This window comes from Schistocerca piceifrons, chromosome X (assembly GCF_021461385.2).
Source record: "Schistocerca piceifrons isolate TAMUIC-IGC-003096 chromosome X, iqSchPice1.1, whole genome shotgun sequence".
Classification (NCBI taxonomy): Eukaryota; Metazoa; Arthropoda; class Insecta; order Orthoptera; family Acrididae; genus Schistocerca; species Schistocerca piceifrons.
Genome location: NC_060149.1, coordinates 692,459,211 through 692,485,906, shown reverse-complemented (window position 1 = coordinate 692,485,906; position 26,696 = coordinate 692,459,211). Strand labels below are relative to the sequence as shown.

The window sequence follows — 26,696 nt, the reverse complement described above, 5'->3', positions numbered from 1 at the left end:
ATAGATGAATTTGGTACATTAGTCTGGTGACAGCATGAAAAATCAGCAGAGTAGTCTTCACTGATGTCAAATGGTGTGATGGAGATTAAATAATTGTCTGTAAAATGCTGACAGTCACTGACTGAGTGCAAGATCTGGAAAGTCGACATGCAAAACTTCTACACTTATTTGTAACTTACTTCAAAATAAAATGCTTCATACAATTTATTTGGTTTATGCTGCTTGTGCCTATGGGAATGCTCTGTACATCTTCCTCAACTCCTAATTACCTAACAATAAACCAGATTGTCCTTCACCCCACAATATTAAATTGGCCTGCATGTGGAAGTAACATATTTTAAGTCATTAATATAAAATAAAAATATTTATTTGCAACAAAAATTTAATTGTCTCCAAGTTTCAACATTATTAACACACAAACACCCAAGTATTAACATTTCAGTTTCTTCAAAGCCTGCAGAGAACAGGCTACATTATGAATTCTTGCACTGCCCAAGCATTCCTGATTGGTGTAAAACACAGCATACTGAAACAAAATTAAGATTTGATATTAGGTGCTACATAACACAGAAATTGCAAATGCCATAACAGTTAAAACAAAAGTATGTGGGTGGCAAAACATATTTAAAAACTATCAAAGGTAAAGGGGAGCAGCAAAAACACTTGCTACACTTAACAGCAAAAAAAGTGGGCCACTGCTGAATGCAACCAATATAACATACATAGCTGTGTCACAGGTTCTCCAAATGCCGAAACCCTGTGGGGTGCAGTCTGATTATACACACTAGACTATACACACTAGACTACCAGAGAACACTGCTCATTATGGCAGTCAGTCCAGATGTAAACAAATGCTAGAAAACGTGTTATTAGAGAAGAGACAGTCCTGAATGCTTGTAAATTAAACTTCCATACAATAAGTGACACTACAGAAATCTTATCCCACTCATTAAATAACATGACGAGTTTTTGTTTGTGATACAAATTTGAACCCAATGTTTACCAAACAACGCTTACGTGTCTGATTGAGACTTGACTAGGCATAAAGAGACACAAAATATTGAAGGTTCACCAGCATCAGTTTGCAAGGCCGAGTGTCGAAACCTGGAAATAAATGATGACATGTTTAGCATTGTACCAGAAACCCTATGAAGCTTATATTGCTCCTGAGAAGTAACCATGAAAAGTATGTAATAAAGTGCAACACATTAGTGTGAAACATAATGAAGAAAAGCTTTGGTGATGGGCAGGGTGTAGAACCCAGTACCCATACAAATTGTTAACGAAGCAAAATCAGATGTCAGATATTAAATATCTTCACCAACAACATGAAATTGGAACCTGAAATGACAACACAAATTATTTCTGACTAGCAGGCATTTGAACCTGGCACCTTCCGCGAGTGCTTGTAGGTGCAAATAGATATGAAATATTTATTGTTTCTTCACCAGTAGCAAAATGTGCAAATGTTTGGTTCGAGGTAATGCTACGAATAATACTGTGCTGTCTGGGACTCCCATGCCACTCATATCATCATCGGTGACCCCACACAAAAAGGTGTCAACTATGAAATTCTCTTTCACTAATAATTAGGATCACGCTGTTCATAGAGACCTAGAGGAGTTTGGCATCATGATGAAACAACTAAACGATAAGACAGTATCATCTCTAAAGGTTTAAATCCAGAGAAAAAATTGGAATTGGACCTCTAATCCCTGTCCAGTGATAATATTTTCAAAATCTCAAGGTCACTTAAAATTTAAAAGGTGAAGGTCCTATGACCTGGCATGATGATTGGTTTGTGAACTAAAATAATACCACTAGTGTAAGAAAGCTTACTAGAGACCGAGTTTCTGCAAGCAGCGACTTCCGCCTCTGATAGCCAAAACTAATCCAACTCTGTTCCAGTCCGTATCAAATGGACATGTTTAATGTTAAATTGGAACCACGACACAGTCCTGTGTTTCTTATTTGGCATTACTGGAGGTGAAGAGGGTATGTTTGTGGCTGTTAAAACTGTTACCTCCAGCGGGAACTGAACCCACACCTTAGCCATTACAAGGAATTCTCAGTTCAACCAACCACCAAATTTCGCGCGTGTTAGCATCATATTTTTTGTCATAATGGGGTATGCAGCACATGGTACGAGAGGTGTTGACTTCCACTTGAGCTGTTGTGAATAACCTATTCATGGTCTAAAAGTCAACGTCATGCAGTGCGACCACAAAGCTGCGATATCAAACCCATCATTTTCCTTTCCTTTTTTGGCCGTATTCCATCTGTCTGCTAAGAGCATCAGTCTGACAGAAGATTAGACACAATTTTGTTCATTTCCTAACCATCCAGTAATAGAAAAATATTGCAGAAACATCTTTGTGATAGGGATCATAGGTGTCTTTCATGATAAGACCAATTTCAGCACATTAGCCAGCGGCTGCTTGATACAGATCGATGTCCGCCCATGTAATTGTGACGCATTGGGCACATAGCCTATGACTCCAGCGGACTTTTCTGCACTCAAATTAGCAAGTATAACAACATATAATGTTGGATATGATATAATACTATGCTTCAGCATGCTCTGTGACGGCTTTGTATGGCATGTCGCTGTAAGCATATTTAACTGTGGTCTTATTTTGTTCAAGTTTGTAGTATAGCTCATGCCATGACAACTTGAATATTTCTCATTTTGATGTTATAAGGAGCATCACTTATGCACCAGAAAATGGAGTCTAAAATTGAATTAAGTCTAAAATTTGAGATATTGTGTTCTGTTTGTGTTTAATAAAAGGGTGAAAGCAGTGGAGGCAGGTTGAAACACATGTGCCCGGTACGGAGTGATTGCTAGTCAGAAAGCCAAGTTGTATTGTTTCCAGTATGACCGTTCTGAGAGAGGCGAAAGTTGCTGCTTGCGGAAACTTGGTCACTAGTACGCTTTCTTACACTAGTGATATTATTTTAGTTCACAAACCAATCATCATGCCAGGTCATAGGACCTTCACTTTTTAAATTTTAAGTGACCTTGAGATTTTGAAAATATTGGCACTGGACTGGGGTTTGAGGACCAATTCCAATTTTTCTCTGGATTTAAAACTTTAGAAATTATACTGTCCATCATTTTGTTGTTTTATCATGATGCCAAACTCCTCCAGGTCTCTACGAACAGCGTGATCCTAATTATTAGTGAAAGGGATTTCATAGTTGACACCTCTTTGTGTGAGGTCGATGATGATGTGCATGGCGTTTGAGACCCAGGCAGCGCAGAATTATTCGTCATGTTACCTTTAGCAAACATTTGTACATTTTGCTACTGGTGAAGAAACAAATATTTCATGTCTATTTGCACCTATAAGCACTAGCGAAAGGTGCCAGGTTCATATGCCTGCTAGGCAAAAATCATTTGTATTGTCATTTCACGTTCCAATACCATGCTATTAGTGAAGATATTTAATATCTGACATCTGACTGTGCTTCGTAAATTTGTATGGATACTGGGTTCTACTCCCTGCCCATCACCAAAACTTTACTTCATTGTGTTTCACACTCGTGTGTTGCACTTTATTACATACGTTTCACGGTTACATCTCAGGAGCAATATAAGCTTCATGAGGTTTCCGTTACAGTGCTAAACATGTCATCATTTGTTTCCAGGTTTGGACACTCGGCCTTGCAAACTGATACTAGTGAACACTTAATATTTTGTGTCTCTTTATGCCTAGTCGAGTCTCAATCAGACATGTAAGCTTTGTTTGGTAAACATTGGGTTCAAATTTGTATCACAAACAAAATCTCATCATGTTATTTAATGTGTGGGATAAGATATCTGTAGTGTCACTTATTGTATAGAAGTTTTACAAGCATTCAGTACTTTCTCAGCTGTAATAATGCATTTTCTGTTATTTGTTGCATGATGATATTGGTTTACATCTGGACTGACTGCCATAAAGAGCAGTGATCTCTAATAGTCTTGTGTGCTACCCATTGCGTACAGTGAAACATCTGTAGTGCACACGGTGTAGAGGTCCCGCAACACAGCTATGCTATGTTGGTTGCTTACCGTCAGATGTGGCCAACACTTTGGAAGTCAGGGTTGGCCCACTTTTTATGCTGTCTAGTGTACATCATACATGTCTGGAGAACCTTCAACTTTGTAAAAATGATACAAAATCAAAATGTACTTAAGTACAATATACTGAGTTATTAAGAGGTTTATGAGGGCTATATAGCACAATTTAAACAATAATATTGTCATTGTAGCTGCTTCTACTGTACATATGCATCACTGAAGTTTAACACAACAAGATTGGTGTATTTCAAAAAATACAAGAATGTTTTTGTAAACTGGATTCTTTGCAATGCAATACTTAATGAATTTCTTGGTTTCACATCTCTCATAATTGTTTCTTTTTTTAATAATGGTAAGCAACAGTAATCAGCAGTAATGCAACTAGAGGCATAATACAGTAAAATTTTTGGCAAAGATAGAAAAACTGAATGAACTATGGTCCTACTGAAGTTATAGACACAGTATTTTCATGATATAAATTAAGAAGAGAATGAAACAATTAGTATTGTATGAGGGGTCCCCCTTTACTGCTAATAGGTTTTCTACTTGCACTATTTTGTGTCATAGTATCCCATTAAATGATAACCATAGACTATATTGTGTCCTTTGTCACTGTTGCAGCACAATGCTAACCTGACCAGAAAGAACATTTTGTTATACATGCGCAAAAATTGAGTAATTTCAATAAAATTGAACCGTCAGGTGGCTTGCAGAGTATGGATGTAGATGTAGATGTAGAAAATGTACATTTTGCTCAAAGCATAACTGAAATTACAGTCCTAAAAAATTTCCATAAAATAAATAATCATAATACTGCACAAGTTTTTGTACAGTCTGGAACTTGCCTGCTCTCAAACTATAGTCAGTTGGTGACATACTCTTGATTTAATAACTTTCAAATTAAGCACCACACACAGAATTTTTCCATTTGGGGAAGATTTAACAGATACTTGACTTTAGATTGAGACCGTATGATTGATGTTACAAACTGCCCATTGATATTGTTGAAGCAGTTCTCAAGTCTACATCAAGGACTGAGATATCAGTGTTATGAATGACAGCAACTCAGCCAGTAAAAAAAAGTTCATATTATGTTCAGGCAACATATGAGCCACAAATGAGTCAGACAATAGTCTTCCAAGTTGACTGCAGCACTAAAGGAGAGGGGAGGGGGCAGGGGGGGGGGGGGAGGGGGAACGGAAGCTAAGTAAATGTCAGTGTCCAGTGCTCAAAAGCAAGTCAGTACCAGTTTCTGTGTTTTCAGTATCTGCATTTTTGGTGTTGTTTCAAAAGGGAAGATTAGGGTTTGAAGTATTTCTGACAATGATGTCATTAGAGATGGATTTTTGTTTTGCTGTATGATCTTACAGCCGTTCCATGTGAAACAACAAATTCTTTCATTAAGTATACTGTTGTTTGACTAATTTACCAAACTTACTGTTGCATTTCAGTTGGAGGCTCTTTGGTGCTGCAGTCAATGGTTTCCTGCTATGCACATTTCTTGTCGCTACACACATTGGCAATAAGCTAACTTCAATGTAGTAATACAGCAGCACTTTTCATGTGATTGAATCACAATCTGTTTGTGATTAGGAATTACAAATGCAACTACAATAAAACTACAACTCTGTTAGAAATCAGAAATTACAATGAAGACAATTGCAGTAGGGGAATTACAGTAATAAAACACACTTGGTTCTCTTGGCATGTAAAACTTGGTGTGGCAAGATATCTGAGTGTGTTATTTAAAAGGATGTCATGATAAAATATTTTGAATATCTGCATTACAGTAATATTTTCAATTGGAAGTGTCATTTCTGATCATTTGGTATCTGAAATTTATGGTACCACTACACAAAAGAAGATACTAGGAAAGTACAGAGAAAGATAATTCAGTGATTTAACTGAAACTTATTTAATTTAATGGTAGAGTCCTCATGAATAACACAAAAGTCAGAAGTATGTAATACTGGATAAAAATTTTTTTGCTCTGATTAAATGTGTTATAGGTTTAAATACTCTGATTAAAATTAACAGCCAAGTTCTGGAACAGGTTTTCCCTAAAATCAACCAGCTAAGTTACAATGAAACACAAAGAACAGAAAAAATACTATAATTTATAATAAACTGGCTGAAACTAGGATTCACTTGCAATACATTGTCTTAAACATATGTCATGATGATTTTACAGGTATTGACAGTACTGTTTCTGCAATGTGATGGTCTTGACAAATTTTTTTGCACCAACACACTTTTCCACTTATTTATTTTCACGCTATCAGGTCATTGTTCATTTTTCAATGAGAGCAAGTGAACACTGTCGATGGTGTCTTGCAGCCAGCAATGCCACCTGACTAAACTTCTCTCCTTTTATCTCTTATGTCCTCTGCTTACTTTTCTTGTTCCTCAACAATATTTTTTTTTCAACATTTTCTTTCTCAGATCTCCTGTCTTTCCTCCTGACTCTCTTACTTGTTTCTTTTCTGTCAAGCCTCCTCAGTATGCTTTCTTTCTAATGTTTTCTATTCTTGGGCACACTGCCGGCTGACATTGCCACCTCACCTTTCAATAATGGATTCATCCTAGTTTGATGCTTGCTTGGTTTAAAGGAGGGGGGAAGGGACCAAACTGCGAGGTCATTGGAGAAAGGAAAAACCACAAGAACGACGGAAGTCCAACAAAAACTTAAATGGACAAAAGGGGACAAGAAAACCACAGAAACACAAGAAACAGGTAGAAGAGATTAAAACGACAAAACAGATTACCATGGCTGGCTGATCATCAGAATAAAAAGGTGAAGCCAGCCACTCTGCAACACTTTAAAACCTCCACCCTAAAAGCACTAGGGGGGCAGGACACAGAGAGACAAAGGACATGCGATAAAACTTAGATCAAATGATAAAACCCACCCTGACGAATAAATCAGCCTATGAGGCATTGTCAGATAAAATTAGCGGCAACGAGTCTGGTAACCCAAGATTTCGTTGCGGGGCAGTCAAAGTGGAACAGTGCACTGAGGAGGGGGGGGGGGGGGGGGGGGGGGTTGTCTTCACAGTGCAGGAGGTAGCCGTGGGTCGCTCAAACGTGGCCAATGTGGAGCCAGCAGAGAACCACAGAGTCCCTACAAGAGGCCCGCATGGAGGACTGGCACGCATTTGTAGTCTCCTTAATGGCACACAGTTTGTTTTGCGTACTGAGACTATGCCATTCCATCTCCCAAAGGCGAAAAAACTGGTGGTGTAAAAACGAACGGAGGTCAGTTATTGGAATGCTGATCTCCATAAGCGGTTTCCGTGTAGCTTGTTTGGTCAGCCTGTCAGCAAGTTTGTTTCCTGGGATTCCAATGTGTCCTGGAGTCAACACAAACACCACTGAACAACTGGACCGTTCCAGGGCATAGATGGGTTCCTGGATGGTCGATACCAAAGGATGACGAGGGTAGCAGTGGCCAATAGCTTTTAGGCCGCTCAAGGAGTCAGTACACAGAAGAAACGACTCCCTAGGGCATGAACGGATGTGCTAAAGAGCACGAGATATAGCCTCCAGCTATGAAGTGAAAACACTGCAGCCACTGGGCAAGGAATGCTGTTCAATATGTCCTCCATGGACATACGCGAAGCCGACATGACCATCAACCATCGGGCCATTGGTGTAAACCACTTCATGGTCTCTTAACATATCAAGAATCGAGAGGAAGTGGCAGCAGAGAGCAGCGAGGTAAGCTGAGCCCTTTGGGCCATGTGAAAGGTCCAGGCAAAGCAGCGGCCTAGGTGTACGCCATGGAGGTGTACGCGAATGGACCTTGAGTATAGATGGGAAAGGTAAAGACTCCAGTTCAGATAGAAGGGATCGGGCATGAACTGCAATTATAAGCCCTGACCTGGGCCACCGATGCGGGAGATGAAACACCGTGGGTGGGAAAAGGACACGGTAATTTGGATGCACAGGAAAGATACCAACATGTGCAATATAACTGGCGAGTAGTTGTGAACACCTGACCCGCAATGGAGGGACTCCAGCTTCCGCCAGGACGGCACACGTCTTTGGGCCAAAAACTGGAAGCCGTGGGCTAGAACCCATGACAGCGCCTTGTGGATGGCTCACTGTAGGTGTCGCTCAGCAACACCAGTACCGGTGGAGAAGTACGAAATGCAGAAGTCGTCTGCATACAGAGATGGTGAGACAGACGGCCCTAGAGCTGCTGCTAGACCATTAATGGCCACTAAAAATAGAAATACACTCAATACAGAGCCCTGAGTGGCCCCATTCTCCTGGATTATTGGGGGGGGGGGGGGGGGAGGGGAGGGGGGGCTATGGGAGGCACCAACTTTAACATGGAAAGTACAAACCAACAGGAAATTCTGGCTAAAAATCAGGAGCAGGCCTTGGAGACCCCACTCGTATAATATGGCAATGATACGATGTCACCAGGTGGTGTCATACACTTTTCGTAAATCAAAAAAGACGGCAACAAGGTGTTGGCATCTGGAAAAGTCTGTTCAGATGGCAGAATCAAGGGACACAAGATCATCAGTGATAGAGCTAACCAGGGGAAAACCACCCTGGCACGGAGCCAGTAGGCCACGTGACTCCAGGACCCAACCTAATCACCAACACACCATACATTCCAGGAGCTTACAAAGAATGTTGGTGAGGCTGATGGGCCAATAGCTATCCACATCAAGCGGGTATTTGCCGGGTTTGAGCAGTGAAATGATGGTGCTCTCTCACCATTGTGATCAAAAGACGCCATCGCACCAGATCCAGTTGAATATCATGAGGAGGTGTCACTTTTAGTCAAACAAGAGATGTTTAATCATCTGACTGTGGATCCAGTCTGGTCCAGGAGCTGTGTCGGGGCAATGTGCAAGGGCACTGAAGAGCTCCCACTCTGTAAATGGGGTATTAAAGGGTTCACTGCGGCATGTAGTGAACGAGAGGACTTTCCCTTCCATCCGCCATTTGAGAGTGCGAAAGGCTGGAGGGTAATTCTCCAATGCAGAGGCACAAGCATAGTGCTCAGCAAAGTGCTCAGCAATCACGTTTGTGCCAGTAGATAACATGCCATTTATGTTAACACCGGGAACACCTGTTGGGGTATGGTATCCAGAAACTCATTTGATCTTTGCCCAGACTTGGGAAGGTGACATATGGCACCCAATGGTCGAGATGTATCTCTCCCAGCACTCCTGTTTCCGTCCTTTGGTAAGCTGGTGAATGCGGGCATGGAGCCGTTTAAAGGCTAGGAGGTGCTGCAGGGAAGGGTGCCAATTATGCCGCTACAGAGCTTGTCGATGCTTCTTAATTGCCTCAGCGACCTCCGGCGACCACCATGGGACTGTCTTTCACCGGGGGCACCCTAAAGAACGAGGGATCGCATTTTCTGTCGCAGAAATGATCATTGTAGTAACCTGCTCAACCACCACATCAATGTTACCATGTGGGGGAGATTCAACAGTGACAGCACAGGTGAAAGCCTTGTTTAAAGCCCATCTGGGCAGGCATCCGTGGGCATGAGACCAGAGGAGTGACAGGAAGATGGGGAAGTGGTCACTACCACAGAGGTCATCATGTGCTCTCCAGTGGATAGATGGGAGAAGGCCAGGACTGCAAACCGAGAGATCAAGGGCCAAATATGTGCCATGTGCCACACTGAAATGTGTGGGGGCACCTGTATTTAAGAGGCAGAGGTCGAGATGTGACAGTAAATTTTCGACAAATCTGCCTTGGCCAGTAAGCATGGTGCCATCCCACAAGGGGTTATGAGTATTAAAATCTCCCAAAAGTAGGAAAGGTTTAGGGAGTTGATCAATCAGTGCAGCCAATGCATTAAGGGGTACTGCACCATCTGGAGGAAGATACATGTTGCAGACAGTTATTTCCTGTGCCATCCTTATCCTGACAGCCACAGCTTCAAGAGGGGTTTGAAGGGGCACAGGTTCACTGCATATCGAGTTCAGGACATAGACAAACTCCACCTGACACTCTGTTATAGTCACTACGGTTCTTGTAATATCCCCTATAGCCACAGGGGGCAGGGGTCCGCGTTGCCTGGAACCAGGTTTCCTGGAGGGCAATGCAGAAAGCAGGTGTAAAACTTAATAGCTGCTGCACCGCAGCCAGGTGGTGGAAAAAACCGCCTCAGTTCCACTGGAGGATGACGTTATCGTGAGGCTGGGAAGGCATGACGCACACAAGGAGGCAGGTTATGCTTCAAGGTCACCTGCTGCCACTGATTGAGTATTTTTAACCATTTCTATGGTGGATGAGGCATCAGTGACATGCAGGTCCACAAGGGACACTAAGATCTCCACCTCATCTTCAGATGCAGAATTGGTAGGGAGTAGTGGTGTGTGGGGTCATTCTTCCTAGTTTGCTTGCTCTCTCACTTCTCTTTAGGGGCTTGCTGGGAAGATTCCTCTGAAGCAGCTTCAGGCACGGAGGAAGACCATGAAGCTTTTCGTCCAGCAGCTGTTGGCTCCTTGAGCCACTGGCAAATGTCTGCCATGGCATTAGTGGAGACCTTGGGAGAGAGGGCCCCAATAGACCCCTTCGACATGAGAGGAGCTGGAGGAGGCTGTTGCTTCTCTGGCAGGGGGGGTGGGGACCGATGTCCCCTGCATTTGGAGGGGCCTTGCTCCCGAAGTAGGTGCTTTGGGAGCAACGGAGGAAGATTTGCCCCCTACCACCAATGGAGCGGATGTATTCTGGTGGCCCAGAGGGTCAACTGTTTGTGGCACGGAGTGAGGAACCACTGGCACTTGGGACGGCAATGGTGATGTAGCTGCAGCAGGTCGATGTCAACAGAATGAGGTTTAGTCTTTCCAATTTACATTTAGCCTCTGTGTAAGTCAACTGGTCCAGGGTCTTGTACTCCATGATTTTCCGTTCCTTTTGGAGCACTGGGCAGTCGGCAGTCTAGCAAGCAGGGGGAGTGGTGCTCTCCACAGTTGATGCAAGTGAGAGGAGGCACACATGGAGTATCTGGGTGCAGTGGATGTCCGCAGTCTCGACATGTGGCGCTGGAAGTGCAGTGGGCAGACATGTGCCCGAACTTCCAGCACTTAAAGTACCACGTAGGGGGAGGGACGTATTGTTTAATGTCACAGTGGTAAACTATCACCTTGACGTTTTCAGGCAATGAAGCACCCTCAAAGGCCAAGATGAAGGCACTGGTAGCAACCCTGTTGTCTTTGGGTCCCCTGTGATTGCGCGCTAGTTGAAATGAACACCCCGCCATTCTAAATTGGCGCGGAGCTCGTCGTCAGACTGCAAGAGGAGATCATGATGGAAAATGATCCCCTGGACCATGTTGAGGCTTTTATGGGGAGTGACTGAAACACGGATATCACCCATCTTGTCACAGACGAGTAACACTCAGGATTGGGCTTGGGATGCTGTTTGAATCAAGACTGCGCTGTTTCGCATCTTGGACAGGGCTGCCACTTCTCCAAAATTATCCTCTAAGGTGTTCAATGAAAAATTGAAGCTTCGTAGGTAGAAAGTAGTCCCCATCAGTTCTGCTCCAGACTAAAACCCGAGGTGAATATGGCTCTCTCCCTTCTGTATCCCTACGTTCCTCCCATGGTGTAGCGAGGGAGGGAAACGATTTAGGGTCATACCAGTTGGCATTGTATTAAATCTTGCCCTTCTTAGAGACTGCTGGCGCTGTACGATCACCAGCAAGAGATGACTTAGTGCGCTTCATTGCGGGTCATCCCACCAAAGCAAAGGCCAACTGGCATGATGGCCGTTGCCGGGAGTCCTGATGCCCCAGAAAGGCAGGAATCTACTCCTTGGCATACATGGGGACTTTACAGCTCATGCATCAGCAGTGCGATCCCTGTGTTGTCAGGTGGCTACCACCAAATGGGTACATGACAGCCCCACATAACGGACTGGCTACCGTGCTGGATATTGGTCGCAGAGAAATACAATATTGTCATGGGGGCAAAAGAGGACAGGATACAACGGAAGAAGATGACATACCCCGGAAAGTGTTCTCACCCAAATAGTTGAATCGGAGGTGGAGATGCAATGCTGTGACAAGAGATTTGAAAGTGGCAGGTCAAACCATAGAATGGGACCTGAACTCATAGGGCCAAAAAGTGACAGACTCCTTTTAGTCACCTCTTACAACAGGCAGGAATACCTCAGGCCTATTCAAACCCTCAGACCTGCAGGAGAGCCTAGTTTGATGCTTTGCTTCATATGCCACTCCTAACACCACCTCCACACTGCTCCACCTGTCACTATAGATCAGTAGAAAATGTTTCTAATATCTGAATGTTATGCAATGGCTAATGTTACTAGGCTATAGGAGTCAATGTAGCTTCTTTTACCCCTTATCTTTCTTTGTCCTTGGTTCTTTATTTCTGTCTAGTAATGTTTTGTCTCTGAATGATGGTCTAGGAAGCTGACAAACTTGCCATGTTGAAACCTGCATTGTGGATTTTTTTTATATACCCACTGTTAGTCAACTTAGAAAAAAATGCATACACAAAATAGGTGCTGTTAACACGAAATGGAAGTCAGTCATGCAAGCACTGATGCATCAATTGAATGCAGTCAAAAGATAACAAAATATCTGGAGCGAAATACAAATTTTCATCTATAACTTTCTTTCCAAATTGGTATAAACTGCATGCACACAAAAATGAAATTCGTGGCACATTTACAGCACGAACATAAAGGATGACAATTGACAGCTCTGCAAGTAGCAGACATATTTCCATGTTTTTACAGAAAACTGGGCCATAGTTAGGACTGAGTCTTGTATAATATCAGCATATTTTGAAGAGTGTTCTTCATATTTAATCATATTTTTAACCTGGAGAGAGGAAAAAGATAGTGTGATAATGCTTTCAACTTCAGAATATCACAGTGATAGTCTGAACACTGCATAAATCTGTCAATAGCAATTTTCCATTCTAATGTTCCGTAAAATACATTTCACAGACACAAAAATTATCAGTATGCTGTTAGAAGTACTTTCGTCGTACTAGATGAAACCTGCAGTATCTTTACATATTTGTCACTGTGAGTTTAAAATGCAACTGATAATGATGCAGAATTTTTATTACCTAACCAAGAATCTAGAATAAGGTGTTTGTTTTCAGAAAATGGGAAAAAGCATGGTACATGAAAAAATATAACATAGTTATTTTGCATTTTTCTGTCTGCCGCAAAACTTTCTGTGCAGAACAATGCTCTTTTCACACATAGTGGAACGATTCTGGTCAATTCTTGAAGGTAAACAAATAACATAGTTAACAATAAACCATCCAGACCAATCACGGGTATTACTGTGTATAAATGTGTGGGTGCAGACATGAACACAGTTATCCTTATATGTTTTTCATCTTTGAATTAAAGCCTTCTTTTACCCTGCATTTCATTTTCAAAATTAGACTGTTCTGCAATGTACACAAAAGATTCACTAAAACCAATGATATTATTCTTTGCATCTGTAACAGTCACCTTACAATTGAGCCAGCAGCCTCACCTCAGCTAACACAATGGTTCTCGTGAGATCATTGCAGTTACGCAACGTCTGTTGTGGCCAGTACTTGGATGGATAACTCCCTGGATACATCATGTGCTATTGGCTGCTTCCCCTTTACCTTTATAGCAAAGGAGAAGAGGGGTGGTGGCATAAAGTCCCTGATCACCAGTCTTTGCGCCACTGTCCTGGACGAAATTCCAGATTTCTCATACCGTGAGGGCATGTAACAATGTTGTTGTTGATCTGTCTGTCTCATGGGGACATTAAGCTCAGGGGCACCACCAGTGCTATTTGAGAGTAGTAGGCTATGTGCCGGCATTGGGTTTGTTGGTTGGTTTGGGGGAGAGGACCAAACAGCAAGGTCATCAGTCCCCACAAATCTAGCACAAACATGACACCATACTCCATACACACCTGTTACAGTCACCTACACTTACCAGATACAGTGAAACACACAACTCTTGACTTTCACAAAGGAAAGGTGCCAGTGTGCACAAGGGATAGGAAAAACTCTTCAAATTAGGCGGCTGAACCTGCCCTTCAGGGTCCCCCAACCAATCATGCCATATGACTTGACTTTGAAATTAGTTCACCCAATGCTCTATCTTTGTTTGACATGGTAATTTTAATTTCAGATTCTTCTTTTGGAGATGAATGTTAATCAAATGTGGCAATACCACTCACAAGTTCTTTAGGAGTACAACTATCTTTAGTTTCTTCACCATTAGTGAGTTTGCAATACGTAACACTGGGTGCTTCAGTCATTCCTAATTGTATATCTACAGTATATAAAGATTCATCTAAAAGTTTAACTACCATTTCACACATGACAATTTTCACCCATTTTCTGTTGATAGCTTCAGTTGGTGTCTGTTACATATATCCACAGCAAATAGCAAAACATTCACAGTGATCACATCACCTGCATTGCATAATATTTTTTGGAGTCATCGGTATGGTTAGAATGAAGCTTCAAACATTTACCAAAAATTAAAAGAAAGTAGAGCAAAAAATGAATACTAGCATCTATTTTACACAAGCCTTGGATCAAGTTCACTCTTCAAAGAGCATCATGCTGGCTGGCTGCAATTCTCCGAGCATGAGCAGTGCGTACGCAATAACAGTCGATCATTATATCTATGTGTCTCCATCTCTTAGTTACAGGTGCCAAGTCAGAAAATAGCAGTTTTCTCATTTTTTTTCAGTAACTTCCAGTGCATATTGGCAGGTGCAATTCATGTGTATTTCAGGAGGTGATAAGTAGCAGCAGGGAAAACAATTATGATAGGTATTGATAGCTAACAGTGGCAAAAAAAATTAAGACAGTTTTCAACAAGACATATCAGACCATTCCCTTGTGAGACATTTCCAAATAATTTACAGTAAATCAGCAAGGCCCCATCATATTTTCAGCATGGTTAATAAATTGTGGGGAAGCGGTGTATCATACACACATTGAAATGATTTGTTACAGTAAGTAATTTTCATCAACTTCAGTTTATCTTGAGGAAGTCTGCCTCAGTCATGACTGCACTATTCTTCTCATCAAAGACTCCAATTAGATTCTTCATTAAAGGAAGGTTCTTCTCTATATACCAGTTCCAGAAATAAGAAGTTTTTGTACTCTGCCTGGCAATTTCTTGATCATATTGTTTTACAACTTTTGATCATATTGTTTTACAACTTGGTCTGTTTCACAGATTAAATTATCTTCATCTGCTTACATGTTTTACCTTCATCTATTCTTAATGGTGTTACCAGCTATAAGGTGTTGCATGAGCAATGTGTGTGAGGTATGTTTTTGTAAACTGTTTATCTTTCATAACAAACAACTATCTGCCACATCAATGTTAGCTGTCTTACCATGTAAAACAACACAGAACTGTCCATGATATGTCCACGTAGTTTACAGTTCACAATCGATTATCAAAGGAGTATTACTCATTACAAGAACGTTTAGACACACATTTAATGCATGGTGCAACAGGATGTAGTGCCCAGAAAGTTGAATGAATATAAAAAGGAATGTTCCGCAGTATTATCATCATTGGAAGAAATTTATGATCATGGCTACAAATGTACAAGGAACTTGTTTGCTCAGGCCATAGAGAGCTGGCCAAGAAACAGATATTCTTTCCAGACATTTGAGTCCTTACCTCAAAGTTTCCAGATTAGGATACGATAAATTTTATCATCAGTGCAATTTTAATCATACAGACTTGGGACACATGGTATATAGAGTAAGTTATTACACATAAGATAGCATTTCTAGTGCAAAACACTACCCAATGCTCTGAGAAATGGGTAATTGCCTTACCTGTCCTGGTGTAAGTGCTCTCAGACTTTCCGCAAGTTCTATCAGAATATCATTTTTGTTGATAAATGAGACCTTGCATGGAGTCAGTGGTTTTGTATGTTGGAAACGGAACATACAATTCAACACTCCATTTTTCCTTAGAGATTTTGGGACTGAATGAATCCAGTTCATTCCAGATGCCAGCATGAATTTGGAATAGAGACAGGGATGGTCTGTACCTGCAGCCTGAAAAAATCATTGGTACAATAAGCACTTTGGAAAACATTAAACATTGGTATGTTATCACATGATCTTTACATATTTTGTATTCTGATGGGAAGTTCCTTTTACATATGAATGGTTCCATCAAAAGTCTAAAAAGGGAGGAAATGAAACTTGTTGAGATCCATAATCCACATAAATTAAGTTCCTGTCTGTTAAACAAGCTCCGTCACAGAAGATAGCTTAGAGTTGGATCTAAGGGGACTTCATGGAAACTGCATACAAAAAAATGTCAATAATGATTGACTACAAACATTGTTAATAACAGAAAACACTTAAAATTTGATGACTTAAGTGTGCTCAGGTGCACAAACCTCTACAAAAATTATCAGAACAATCTCAACCTGAAATAGTTGTATGAATGTTGGGTGAGGTGATTTCTCTGTGGCAAAGCATGAATAATGCATCAGAGGTGATTGGTATTTACTACCAACAAATGTTGCAGATCCTGACATCATTGTATAGATTAATGTTCAGTATGGCAGCCTGTGAAAGAGGGAGGTGATCTAAACTCAGATAGATTTGTGTACCACACTAATAACTGTTGGACTGGCACACAGGTCAGCTTGAGTATGATTTTTAACTATTTTCTTGCTGACCCCAAGTGCAGAGCTAATCTCCAATCTCTACCTCAAAAAGTTATACGACAAATACAAATAGAACAAAGCTCTCAGTATTCATGGGAAAGGCTATGCACAGGACTTCCCTCACAAAGAAAGGACACCTGGCCACAGAAAAAAGAAATATAATTACCAAGGCCAGGAAGAGCCGTTGTCTATCATCAGTGGTGTCTGTCCTGCAGAACAACTATGTACATTAGAAAAAATGCTGTAGACTTGAATCTGGTGAATGGTAATGAATCATAACACCATTATCACACACTTGAGAATGTATCCCAAAGTAGGTACACATCCAGGTAATCCTTGAACCTAGAAATCCCATGCTGCATCAGATACAAGTAGCTATGTGGTCATTAAAATACTATAGTGGCTTCCACAGGCAGCTACCATCAACAACAGGGAATCATGGCATTTTGATATACAACTACAACATTATCATCAGACATGCCAAAAATAAATAGGGTCACAAGGCTTGTTGATGCAATATGTCAATGCAAGGTCCCAAATCATTAACACTATGACCAATAGTATGGCAGATCTGAATTGTTCCATGGTCCAGTATCGGATTATCACAAAGATGGTGGAGTTGCACTGATGTTGCCTGGGAGTCTACTAAGTAGTTCCATGGATGACTGAGTAAGTGAGCAATTAATTTGATGTGAAATAATACTAACATAAATCAGCATAACACAAAATCCCTTCAACATACAGAAACCAGATGTATCATCACTTTAACAATTGTGAAAGCTGGTCATTCAACAACTGGTTTCTGTAGTTCAACCTGATAAACAGTGTCTGTCTGAAGGTCGATTTCTGGCCGAAGCCAAAGCTGATTAATCAGCTATTGCCCTAACCTTCAGCTGAAGACAAAGCCGAAGATTATGCCCCAAGAAATTCCATTCAAGATTGGCAAAATGTGAATAAAATAATGATTTTTTAAATATAATATAAACAATTTCATGAGATGATTAAAATTATCTTGCAAATTGTCAGAAATAACAACACTTTGGAATAAGGTCCATTATATTATTTATTTACTTAAAAAAAGTACTTTAACAATTAAAATTGGAAAAATACATAATAAAAGCCAAATGAATATTAACTTTCCATTAGCATTTTAATATCTATCAATGAAAAACAAAATTAATAAATGAAGTTAAACAATCTTATGTAGTAAGCTAAAAATATCAATTTGCCCACATTTACACCCATCATGTTCAATTGCCTGTCTGCATATATCTGTCCCGCTGCACTGAACAATTGTTCACTAGGAACACTAGTGGGTAGAGAAGATAAATATTGAAGTGTAATTGGGCCTAGATAAGTACATGGACTAGAACCCCAATATTCATAGATGTCGACATTCCTCAGAAGCAACGGTTCTTTTAAATAACATGTTAAGATGTTCTTCACCATTTGTGACTGGTAATGCAAGTTTATCACCTGAATTCCATAAATCATCATCATTTTATGAGGATGTATATTCGATATCTGCACCTGACGCTGAACAGGGAGGGCTAGGCTCATCAATATCCAAGTCCATACGAGCTATTTGACTTGACCTAGACCCATTCTGTTGTAGAAATGATAATATTTCAGTCTTCATGTTCTCTGTTTCATCGCTAGTCCAATACTTCATTTTAAAACATATCTATTAGTGTTGCAATCAATAAATGTGGAGTATTTCTTGCATACGAAACTCTGCTGTTAACAGTCTCACACAACTGTGTCGAACAGTTTTATGTTTTAAGTATCTTCATCTTTTGTAGTCAATTTTGAATTAAGCATAACGATCGATGGTATTATTAAAGATACTGATGAAGAGTTACTTGAAATATCAAGTGTTGCTTGATGAAAGCACTTAAGTACTATCCATCATACAGTAGCTCATTTGTATCCTTTTTCTGCAGTTGGGATTATTATCCCACTGTGTTCTGACGTGCATAAATTGACAGCAGTTTTTTGCTCAATGAGTCTTTCCAACATTAAAAAAGTACTATTCCAGTGGGTTTCTTCATCAAGAATCAAAACCTGTTTGGGTAACTCGCATGTTTCTTGAAACTTGTTTGAATTTTTTTTTATTATATCCATTACAGCAGTGTCTTTGAATACAACATCATGAATAACTAGCTGCAGCATATGAGCTATGCATCCAATATAAGCAAATTTTCCACAACACATGGCTGCTTGCATATTAAAAGCATTGTCACAGATACCCATGTGGATTTTATTTGTTAAATTAAATTCGGGAATAATTTGGTTAAGTTTCTGTGAAATATGCTGCCCTGTGTGATCTTGTTTCAAGACACTTGTTGTCAGTATAACTTTTTCCCTTTTGGGGCCTTTAATGAAGTGTGCTGTGCAACTCAGCAATAAGCACGTCTTTGTTGGATTACTCCATATGTCAGTGGTAAAACTGCCCATCCAGCCTTTTCTAAAAGAAGTACAACTTTCCCTTTTACTTTTTCATATCTTGCTGGCATTAAAGTCATTCTAAAGTATTTCTCAGGCTTTTTTCCTGTACCTGGATGGTGTGTCAGGGTCAGTCAAATTGAGCCTATGAAATACATCCCCTTCAACAACATTGTATGGCAGCATGTCGACAATAATGAGATCCATAACACTTTTATCGATTCACAACAATATCAGATGATTATCAGGCCATGGCAGAGCTACTTCTTTTCTTCTTTTCTTAATTGTGTCTGGTAAAGTAGACTGTTTGACTACCTTTTTGCTTATGAAGAGTTAATTGTCTCTAGGTCTTTTTTGATCAAACTCTGGTGTTTTTCATTTGTCTTACAATAAGCTGCCCATTCACTTTTATGACTTTTTGACAAATTATTTTTAATATTTGTAATGGTCTGTGTTTTTGATAAGGCACTACCTAGAGACAGTGATTTACAACATACTTTACCAGTTGCTTTCTCACTGTTTCTCCAAAAATATTCCCAGATGGGATTTAGTCTCACAGGAGCCATTATGTACATTTCAGAAAAGATAATAAACAAATAAATCTTTCAACGATCACACCAAACACCTCTAGCCCCAAACTAAGCCGAAGCTTGTACTATGGCAACTAGACAGCATAATACACATACTTAAATACACATAAAAATCCATGCTACTGATCTAAATGCTCATGCTTATCACACCCATATTTATCCATGATATTCGAACCAGCAACCCCTCGTCTTGATAGTTTGGAGCGCAAACCACTAGACCCAGGACACTGCGAATATGAATTTTTGATTAATTAAAAATATAATCCATGCACTAATAAGGGTTCGGTCACAGTGCAACTGATGTCGGTCATCAGATTATTTTCGACAGATGTCAACTGATATCATTGGCTGACTGTGTTGTCACAGAGCTTCCACTGTATTGGTCGATTACATGGGTTTCCATGTTTGCTTTGAATCAGTGAGTGTGGTCTACGAAATGTATATTCCAACTTTTTTTAGCAAGTTTTACACTAAAATACAGATTAATAAAGGCAAGGCAATTCACAATGGTGAATTTATTCCTACTAGAACAAAAAACAGAAAATTTTGTGTGCTGTTTCAACTTCTCTAAAATTACAAATTTCTTGGGGAATTGAAAAGTTAATTTATTATTAGTATTTTTTTTTCACATACTGCTCAATAAAACAGTGTAACATCTGAGTATCTACTGTCATTAATATATAAGTATATAAAGATAAAGAAACAGAAAAAAAGAAACAGAAAATCAGAACTTCGTATTTTGGTGCTTCGAGTATATAGAACAGTAGAATACGCAATACGACACATATCTATCAGACACAAACCCTCTTCTAACCAAATAAATGCTCTTTGGTTTAAAATTAACAATCTTTTTTTGTCAGTTTGCAGATGAATTGTCATATTACAACTTAAAACTCTTCATTCCTATGTGAACAAGGACATAAGATCCTAACCTTACAATACATAAATGTAAAGGGAGACAAGAAGAATATTTTGAGCAGCCCATGCATAAAAATGCATTTATTTTCAGAAATTAATTAGAATATAGTGCCTACTGACGCCTGCAGAACAGTGCCAAACATATGTTGCAATAAATAAAAAATTATGGTTCCAAAATGCAGCATAAATTGTTGTTTCTTTAGTGTCAGGGCGAATACTACGATATAAATATTGTTGACCTTAAACTGAAAGACAACTAAGGAAATGTAAATAAAAATGCGTAATTGTGGAGTTCTTGAGTGTCAGTGTGTGCCCCTCTGTATGTGATGTATCTCGAAGACCTGTGAATATCAACTGGGAACAATGACCACGCTAGAAGTCATAGCATTTAGAATACTGACCTGTATACTTTCTGGTAGAGATTTTCCTTTTTAATTTTATTGAAAATTAAAAAAGAATGGTGCAAAAAATACCTGCATATTCTAATTTACCCCAGCATGAGGAACAGGCACCAGCTATGTTAAAAATCGGAACAGTATAAATACTAATACGTATTTTTTTCTGGTAAAGGTTAAACAGGGTACTTTTTGAGATTTTTTTTAATTCCAAAAAGAAGACACACACAGTCTTTCAAACATTGTTCCTTCTTTGCCATTGCTGTTGGTGATAAGCAAATATGATGCAAGTTGAGATGATTAAAATGCACATGTGCAACTTCGAGATACATCGCATGTATATACCCTGTAAAGTTTTTCTAGTTACCCGGGCTGAGACATACACATGGTTACAACCAACGTAACAAAAAGGTCTTTTCCAAGTATAACTCCTCCTCTTATGATTTTTGAACAGTGTATTCACTATTACTAGCTGAAATTTATTGCAGAACTCAATTAGTCTTTCTCTTCTCTATCCTACTACCAAGACCATATTCTCCAGTATCTCTTTCTTCTATTCCTTCCCCTACTATCGCTGTCCAATATGTCATGATTATTAGATTGTCATCTCCTTTTACTTACTGAATTACTAATTCAGTGCCCTCATATACACTGATGTCCAAAATTAAATCAACAAACAGCTCTTTTCCCATGCTGTGTCTAATTCATGATATAATTATACAAACTGTCAACAGATGTCAGTATGATCATGTTCTGCATGGAAGATGGCATTTCAGTCAATGGAAAACCACACCAATGATGATGTCAGGGCACCCATCAAATGCAGAGTGTTTGGTGGGTAGTCCTACATCCACAGTTGCTGTGAACACAGTCACAGACAGTGCAGCACTGCACAGAGAAGATGCCTACCAGAGTCTCTGCAGTGGAAGGCCATAGGAATATCAGAAGCAGGACAGTAGCAAACTCATGTGGCCCAATGGCTTACCACGAATTGTTCTGTTGTTTCTCAGATGTGGTGACAGTTTACAGAGACTGAAACTGTATCACGAAGACCAGGACAGCACCGACCACATGTGACATCAGAAAGAGAGGGCCGTTATGTGGCTGTAAAGAGCATGATGGTACCGCCTTAGTACTGCACAGCAACTGGCATCTGTACTCACAGCATCCACTGGATGTGTTGTATCAAAGCAAATGATGTAGAGAATGCTTCAACAACTTTATTGTCGGAGAGCTGCTGTATGTGTGCCTCTGATGTGTTTTCACAAAAGGGAACGTCTAGAACGGAGTTGTTCAACATGCCACCTGGACAGTCAAACAGTGGACGAAAGTTCCTTTCACACGAGTCCCAATTTGGTCTGGAGAGTTGTTCTCAATGGACTCGGATCTGAGGGGAATGTGGAGCACGATTTCGAGATCCAAACATTGTGGAAAGAGACTGATATTGGGGAGGATTGCGAATGGTGTGGGCAGGGATGATGTTGATCACTCAAACATCTCTTCATGAAATTGTACAGGTGACTCGGAAAGGTTTAACTGCTGAAAGGCATCATATGAGGACTTGGGGCCTTATGTATGGTTGTTACAAGGTGCTGTGTTCCCAGACTTTGTACTGATGGATGCTAATGCTTGACTCATATAGCATGAGTAGTTGATGTTTTCTCAAAACAGAAGGTGCTGCATGCATTGTGTGGCCTGCTTGTTCTCCTGATTTGAATCCCATAGAGCATGTCAGGGATGCACCAGGGAGACGAGTTGCAATATGTCAGCATCCACTAATCACTCTCCACGACTCAAGCTGCTCCACTGGAAGAATGGGCATTATTGCCTCAACATGACACTGATGACATTATTCACAGTGTGCTTCATCACTGTCAGGCCTGCATTGTTGCCAGGGATGGTCACACCCCATAGTAAGCACATCAACCAGTTGTCAGAATGTGTGTGCAAATCTGTTGAGTTGAAAAAATCTAAAAACATTTTCATCTACTATTATGCATGTCGCAGTTATTTACATTCTGTTTCTTTACATTGTTTCTACTTTGCTATCAACTATTTATACTGATTTGTGGCAAAATAAACTCAATCTTGCAAAATTTCCATTTGTGCTTTAATTTTCAACACCAGTGTACTTTCTGTGTCTATTCACATTCTGCTTGTATCGACATATACACCTGAAGCATAGTTGTCATCTTTGGTTTGCTGTCAATTCTGATGAGAACAACCCTATCACTGAACTGTTTGCAGTAACTCCTGTCTTTTTGTTGTGCCTGTCTGCAACTCAATGTCTCCTCTATATGATTAACCGCAATAATCCTTTTCATAATATTGTCTCTAACCTACATTCCTACTCTACTGACAATGAATCCTACTTCCATTATACCATTTTCTGCTGCTGCTGCTGCTGCTATCATCCTTTATTTGTCTAACCATAAATCCTTATGTTCTTTCCATTCCATTTCACTGACACCCCACCCCCGTTCTGCACTGTATCTACACTCAGCCTCTGTATTCGCCTTTCCAAATTTCTAACTTCTCTACCATGTTCAAACCTCTTATATTCCATGCTCCTGATCATAGTATGTTACCTTTTCATTGGCTGTTCAATCTTTTTCTCATGGTTACCTCCCCCTTAACAGTCCCTTCTTGAAGATCTGAATATGAAACTAATCTGAATTTATTTTATTTAATTTATTTTTTCCAATGGAGAGATGATGACAACAATTTTCAATTACAGGTCATGTGTCCTGTGTACACACTCTGAGTGTCTTTAATGTAGTGGTTTCTATTGCCTTCTGCACCCTCATGCCATTGATTATTGCTGATTCTTCTGTCTTTTAAGGGCAGTCTCCCATCTCAAAGGCAAAATGTTGCCCTGATACTCCGTCTGCTCCTCTGCCCTCTATGAAAAGGTTGTTGGCAGAATGAGAATGACTCTTGTACCAAGAGTCTTCGACCACGACTGCTGACAATTTTTATACAAAATTTAATTAGTGGCAAAGTTCAAACTCTGAACATTTTGGTTACTCAAGATAGATAGATATACCCTGGCTTATAACCAGGTTGCTTTTACAGAATTAGCAATACAGCCAAATCTGCCTGACAAATGAAAGTAATCTCAGTTATACTATGAGATCACTGTCCAGACATGCAACTTTGGACAGATGTTTACAACTAAACAGCAACATCTCATTACAAATATCAAAAATTCATTGACATCAAGCTAACACAGCATATAGAACTAATTACTCAGTGCAGAGGTTGGAGGGCTTCCACCAGCCAGCATTTCCACTGGGTGTTTATGAGTAAAGTACGACTACTCCCAAAGGTCCAGTGTGGGCTGTAATTATCGTATGGCAGCTAATGTGTTAATGCAGAGCCCATTTATGCTGGGAAACAAAATTATTGCCAATTGTAGCCATTAGCCATCGTGTGCAAATCTGTCACTGTATACTGTTTGTATGACAGTATGACATCCACACTTTAATTTGACAAGCCACAAGCTGAGTGAACAGTATGGCTATCGAGAAGATAGACCGTACACTGTTAGTGAAACTGTTTTATGTGAATGGCAGTAATTACAGCGCTGCATTGAGAGAGTATCATCACCTGAAAGACCCATGTCATTACACAGTCTAAACAAGATAATGAAATTCGAAAACACGGGTGAGCTTAGTGTGGTACCTGGAAGAGCAAGGCGTTCTATCCCGGTGAAAGTTTTTCACACGGTTGCTGTTGCTGTAAATGACCATGCAGCATGTGCCTGGGTAGTACTACTGCTAGTGCAGTGTTGACAATAGTCCATCCCATCATCAACAGTATGGAAAGTTTTGCAGTTTATTTTACACTAGTACATGTACAAGATCCATGTGGAGCAGCAATTGAAATCTAATGATCCGCAGCAACATTCTGAATTTGTTCTTCAGCTTCTGGCACAGAACAAGGTTGATGACATGTGGCCGGGCAATATTCTATGGAGTGACTAGGCACATTTTACAATACAGCATGCAGTGAATACACAAAACTGCCAAATTTTGGGTACTGTTAAGCAGCGTGGTGTACACGAAAGGCCATTTCACTCACCGTATGTGACTTTGGTGTGCATTCACAAACTCCTTTATTCTTAGTCCATTCTTCTTGAAGAGAGTACACCCAGAGGGCATGTGAGGTGTACCATGACATCTGCACTTTATCAAGATCTCCTTGTACAGCATGTGATTCCTGCTTTGCAAGTGCACAGGTGTGTGGAAACCACGGCTTTCACGCAAGATGGGGCAGCACCTCATGTCACTCACCCCATGAAAGATTTGCTTAATGCAACATTCCACGAATATGTTCACTTTGGAGGTTTCCCGGATATTTGGCCTGCAACATCACTGGAACTGAATCAAAATGGTTCAAATGGCTCTGAGCACTACGGGACTTAACATCTGTGGTCATCAGCCCCCTAGAACTTAGAACTACTTAAACCTAACCAACCTAAGGACATCACACACATCCATGCCCGAGGCAGGATTCGAACCTGCGACCGTAGCAGTCGCGCAGTTCCGGACTGAGTGCCCACAACCGCTCGGCCACCGCGGCCGGCGGAACTGAATCCATGTGGCTTTTGGCTCTGGGGATATCTAAATGAACACATTTAGCAAGGACACATTCAGTCTCTATCTTATCTGATGACCAGTATACAGGAGCACGTTGCTCAGATTCCACTAGAACTGCTGACAGAAACTGTTGATAACATGGGTTTTATGGATGCACTTGTTAACATCTCTAGTGCTCATATTGCACAAATTGTGTAAGCACAGTGATTAATAATGAAATCAACATTATATCTTTCTCACTTGTTTTACTATTTCTGCCCATGTCCTGTTACTAATCTATTACAGATGGAAACATTTCTATACATATTTCTTGCATTCACAGCACCGTATCTGCAACTGCTGGCCAAACTTGGAACTATATTTTTCCCTGCATAAATCAGTTTCACATTAATGTATCAGAATATCTAAAGTTTCACTGTCATATGCTAATTACAGCCCATGCTGCATCACGGTGAGCAGCTGGGCACTTTATTCATAACCACCCAATACATAGTATCGACTTTTTATAGATTACAGTTAGTTCCTCTGTCATCAACATTTCCTACCATTTCTCGTGTGTGCATAATGCATCTATATAATAATGGGGTACAAGCAGTGTGACTGTTTAAAATTTGTGGACAGCAGCAGCTAATAAATCTTAGGCTGGCAGGCAAAAATGCTTACAACAATGTTGGATAAGCCTCCACAATGATTATTAAACATGTGCAGGTTGTGTTTATATTACCAAAATTTCTACATTTCAAACTATTTGTATAGCAAAGAAGACATCATTCTGCCAGGTAGTAAGGTCCATGACAAGTCTGAGGAAACAATTAGCATCTTACACCACAGAGAGGCATGTACGAGAGTGTGCTGAAAAGTAATGCCTCCAAATTCTTTATGGGAAATCTTTTTCAATAAAACTGTATTAACACCCTAAATCTTTATTCTTCATGTCTACACATTTATTTCTCAACAGTCACCCTGGCAACAATCACATTTCTCCTAACAAGAGACCAGTTTGCTGACAGT

At 40.2% G+C, this 26,696-nt stretch overlaps 1 protein-coding gene across 2 annotated transcripts in view; it reads right to left on the bottom strand.

Annotated features, from left to right (window-relative positions):
* Positions 1 to 349: 349 nt before the first annotated feature.
* LOC124722341 (mitochondrial tRNA-specific 2-thiouridylase 1) overlaps positions 350 to 26,696 on the bottom strand; it is an 85,657-nt gene continuing 59,310 nt past the window's right edge. For both annotated transcript variants that reach the window (XM_047247515.1, XM_047247516.1), the window contains 2 exons: positions 15,889 to 16,113; positions 350 to 526 (listed from right to left, as the gene is read on the bottom strand). In XM_047247515.1, the coding sequence (XP_047103471.1) occupies positions 431 to 526; positions 15,889 to 16,113 (321 nt within the window). In that variant the 3' untranslated portion in view covers positions 350 to 430. The remainder of the gene's footprint in view (positions 527 to 15,888; positions 16,114 to 26,696) is intronic.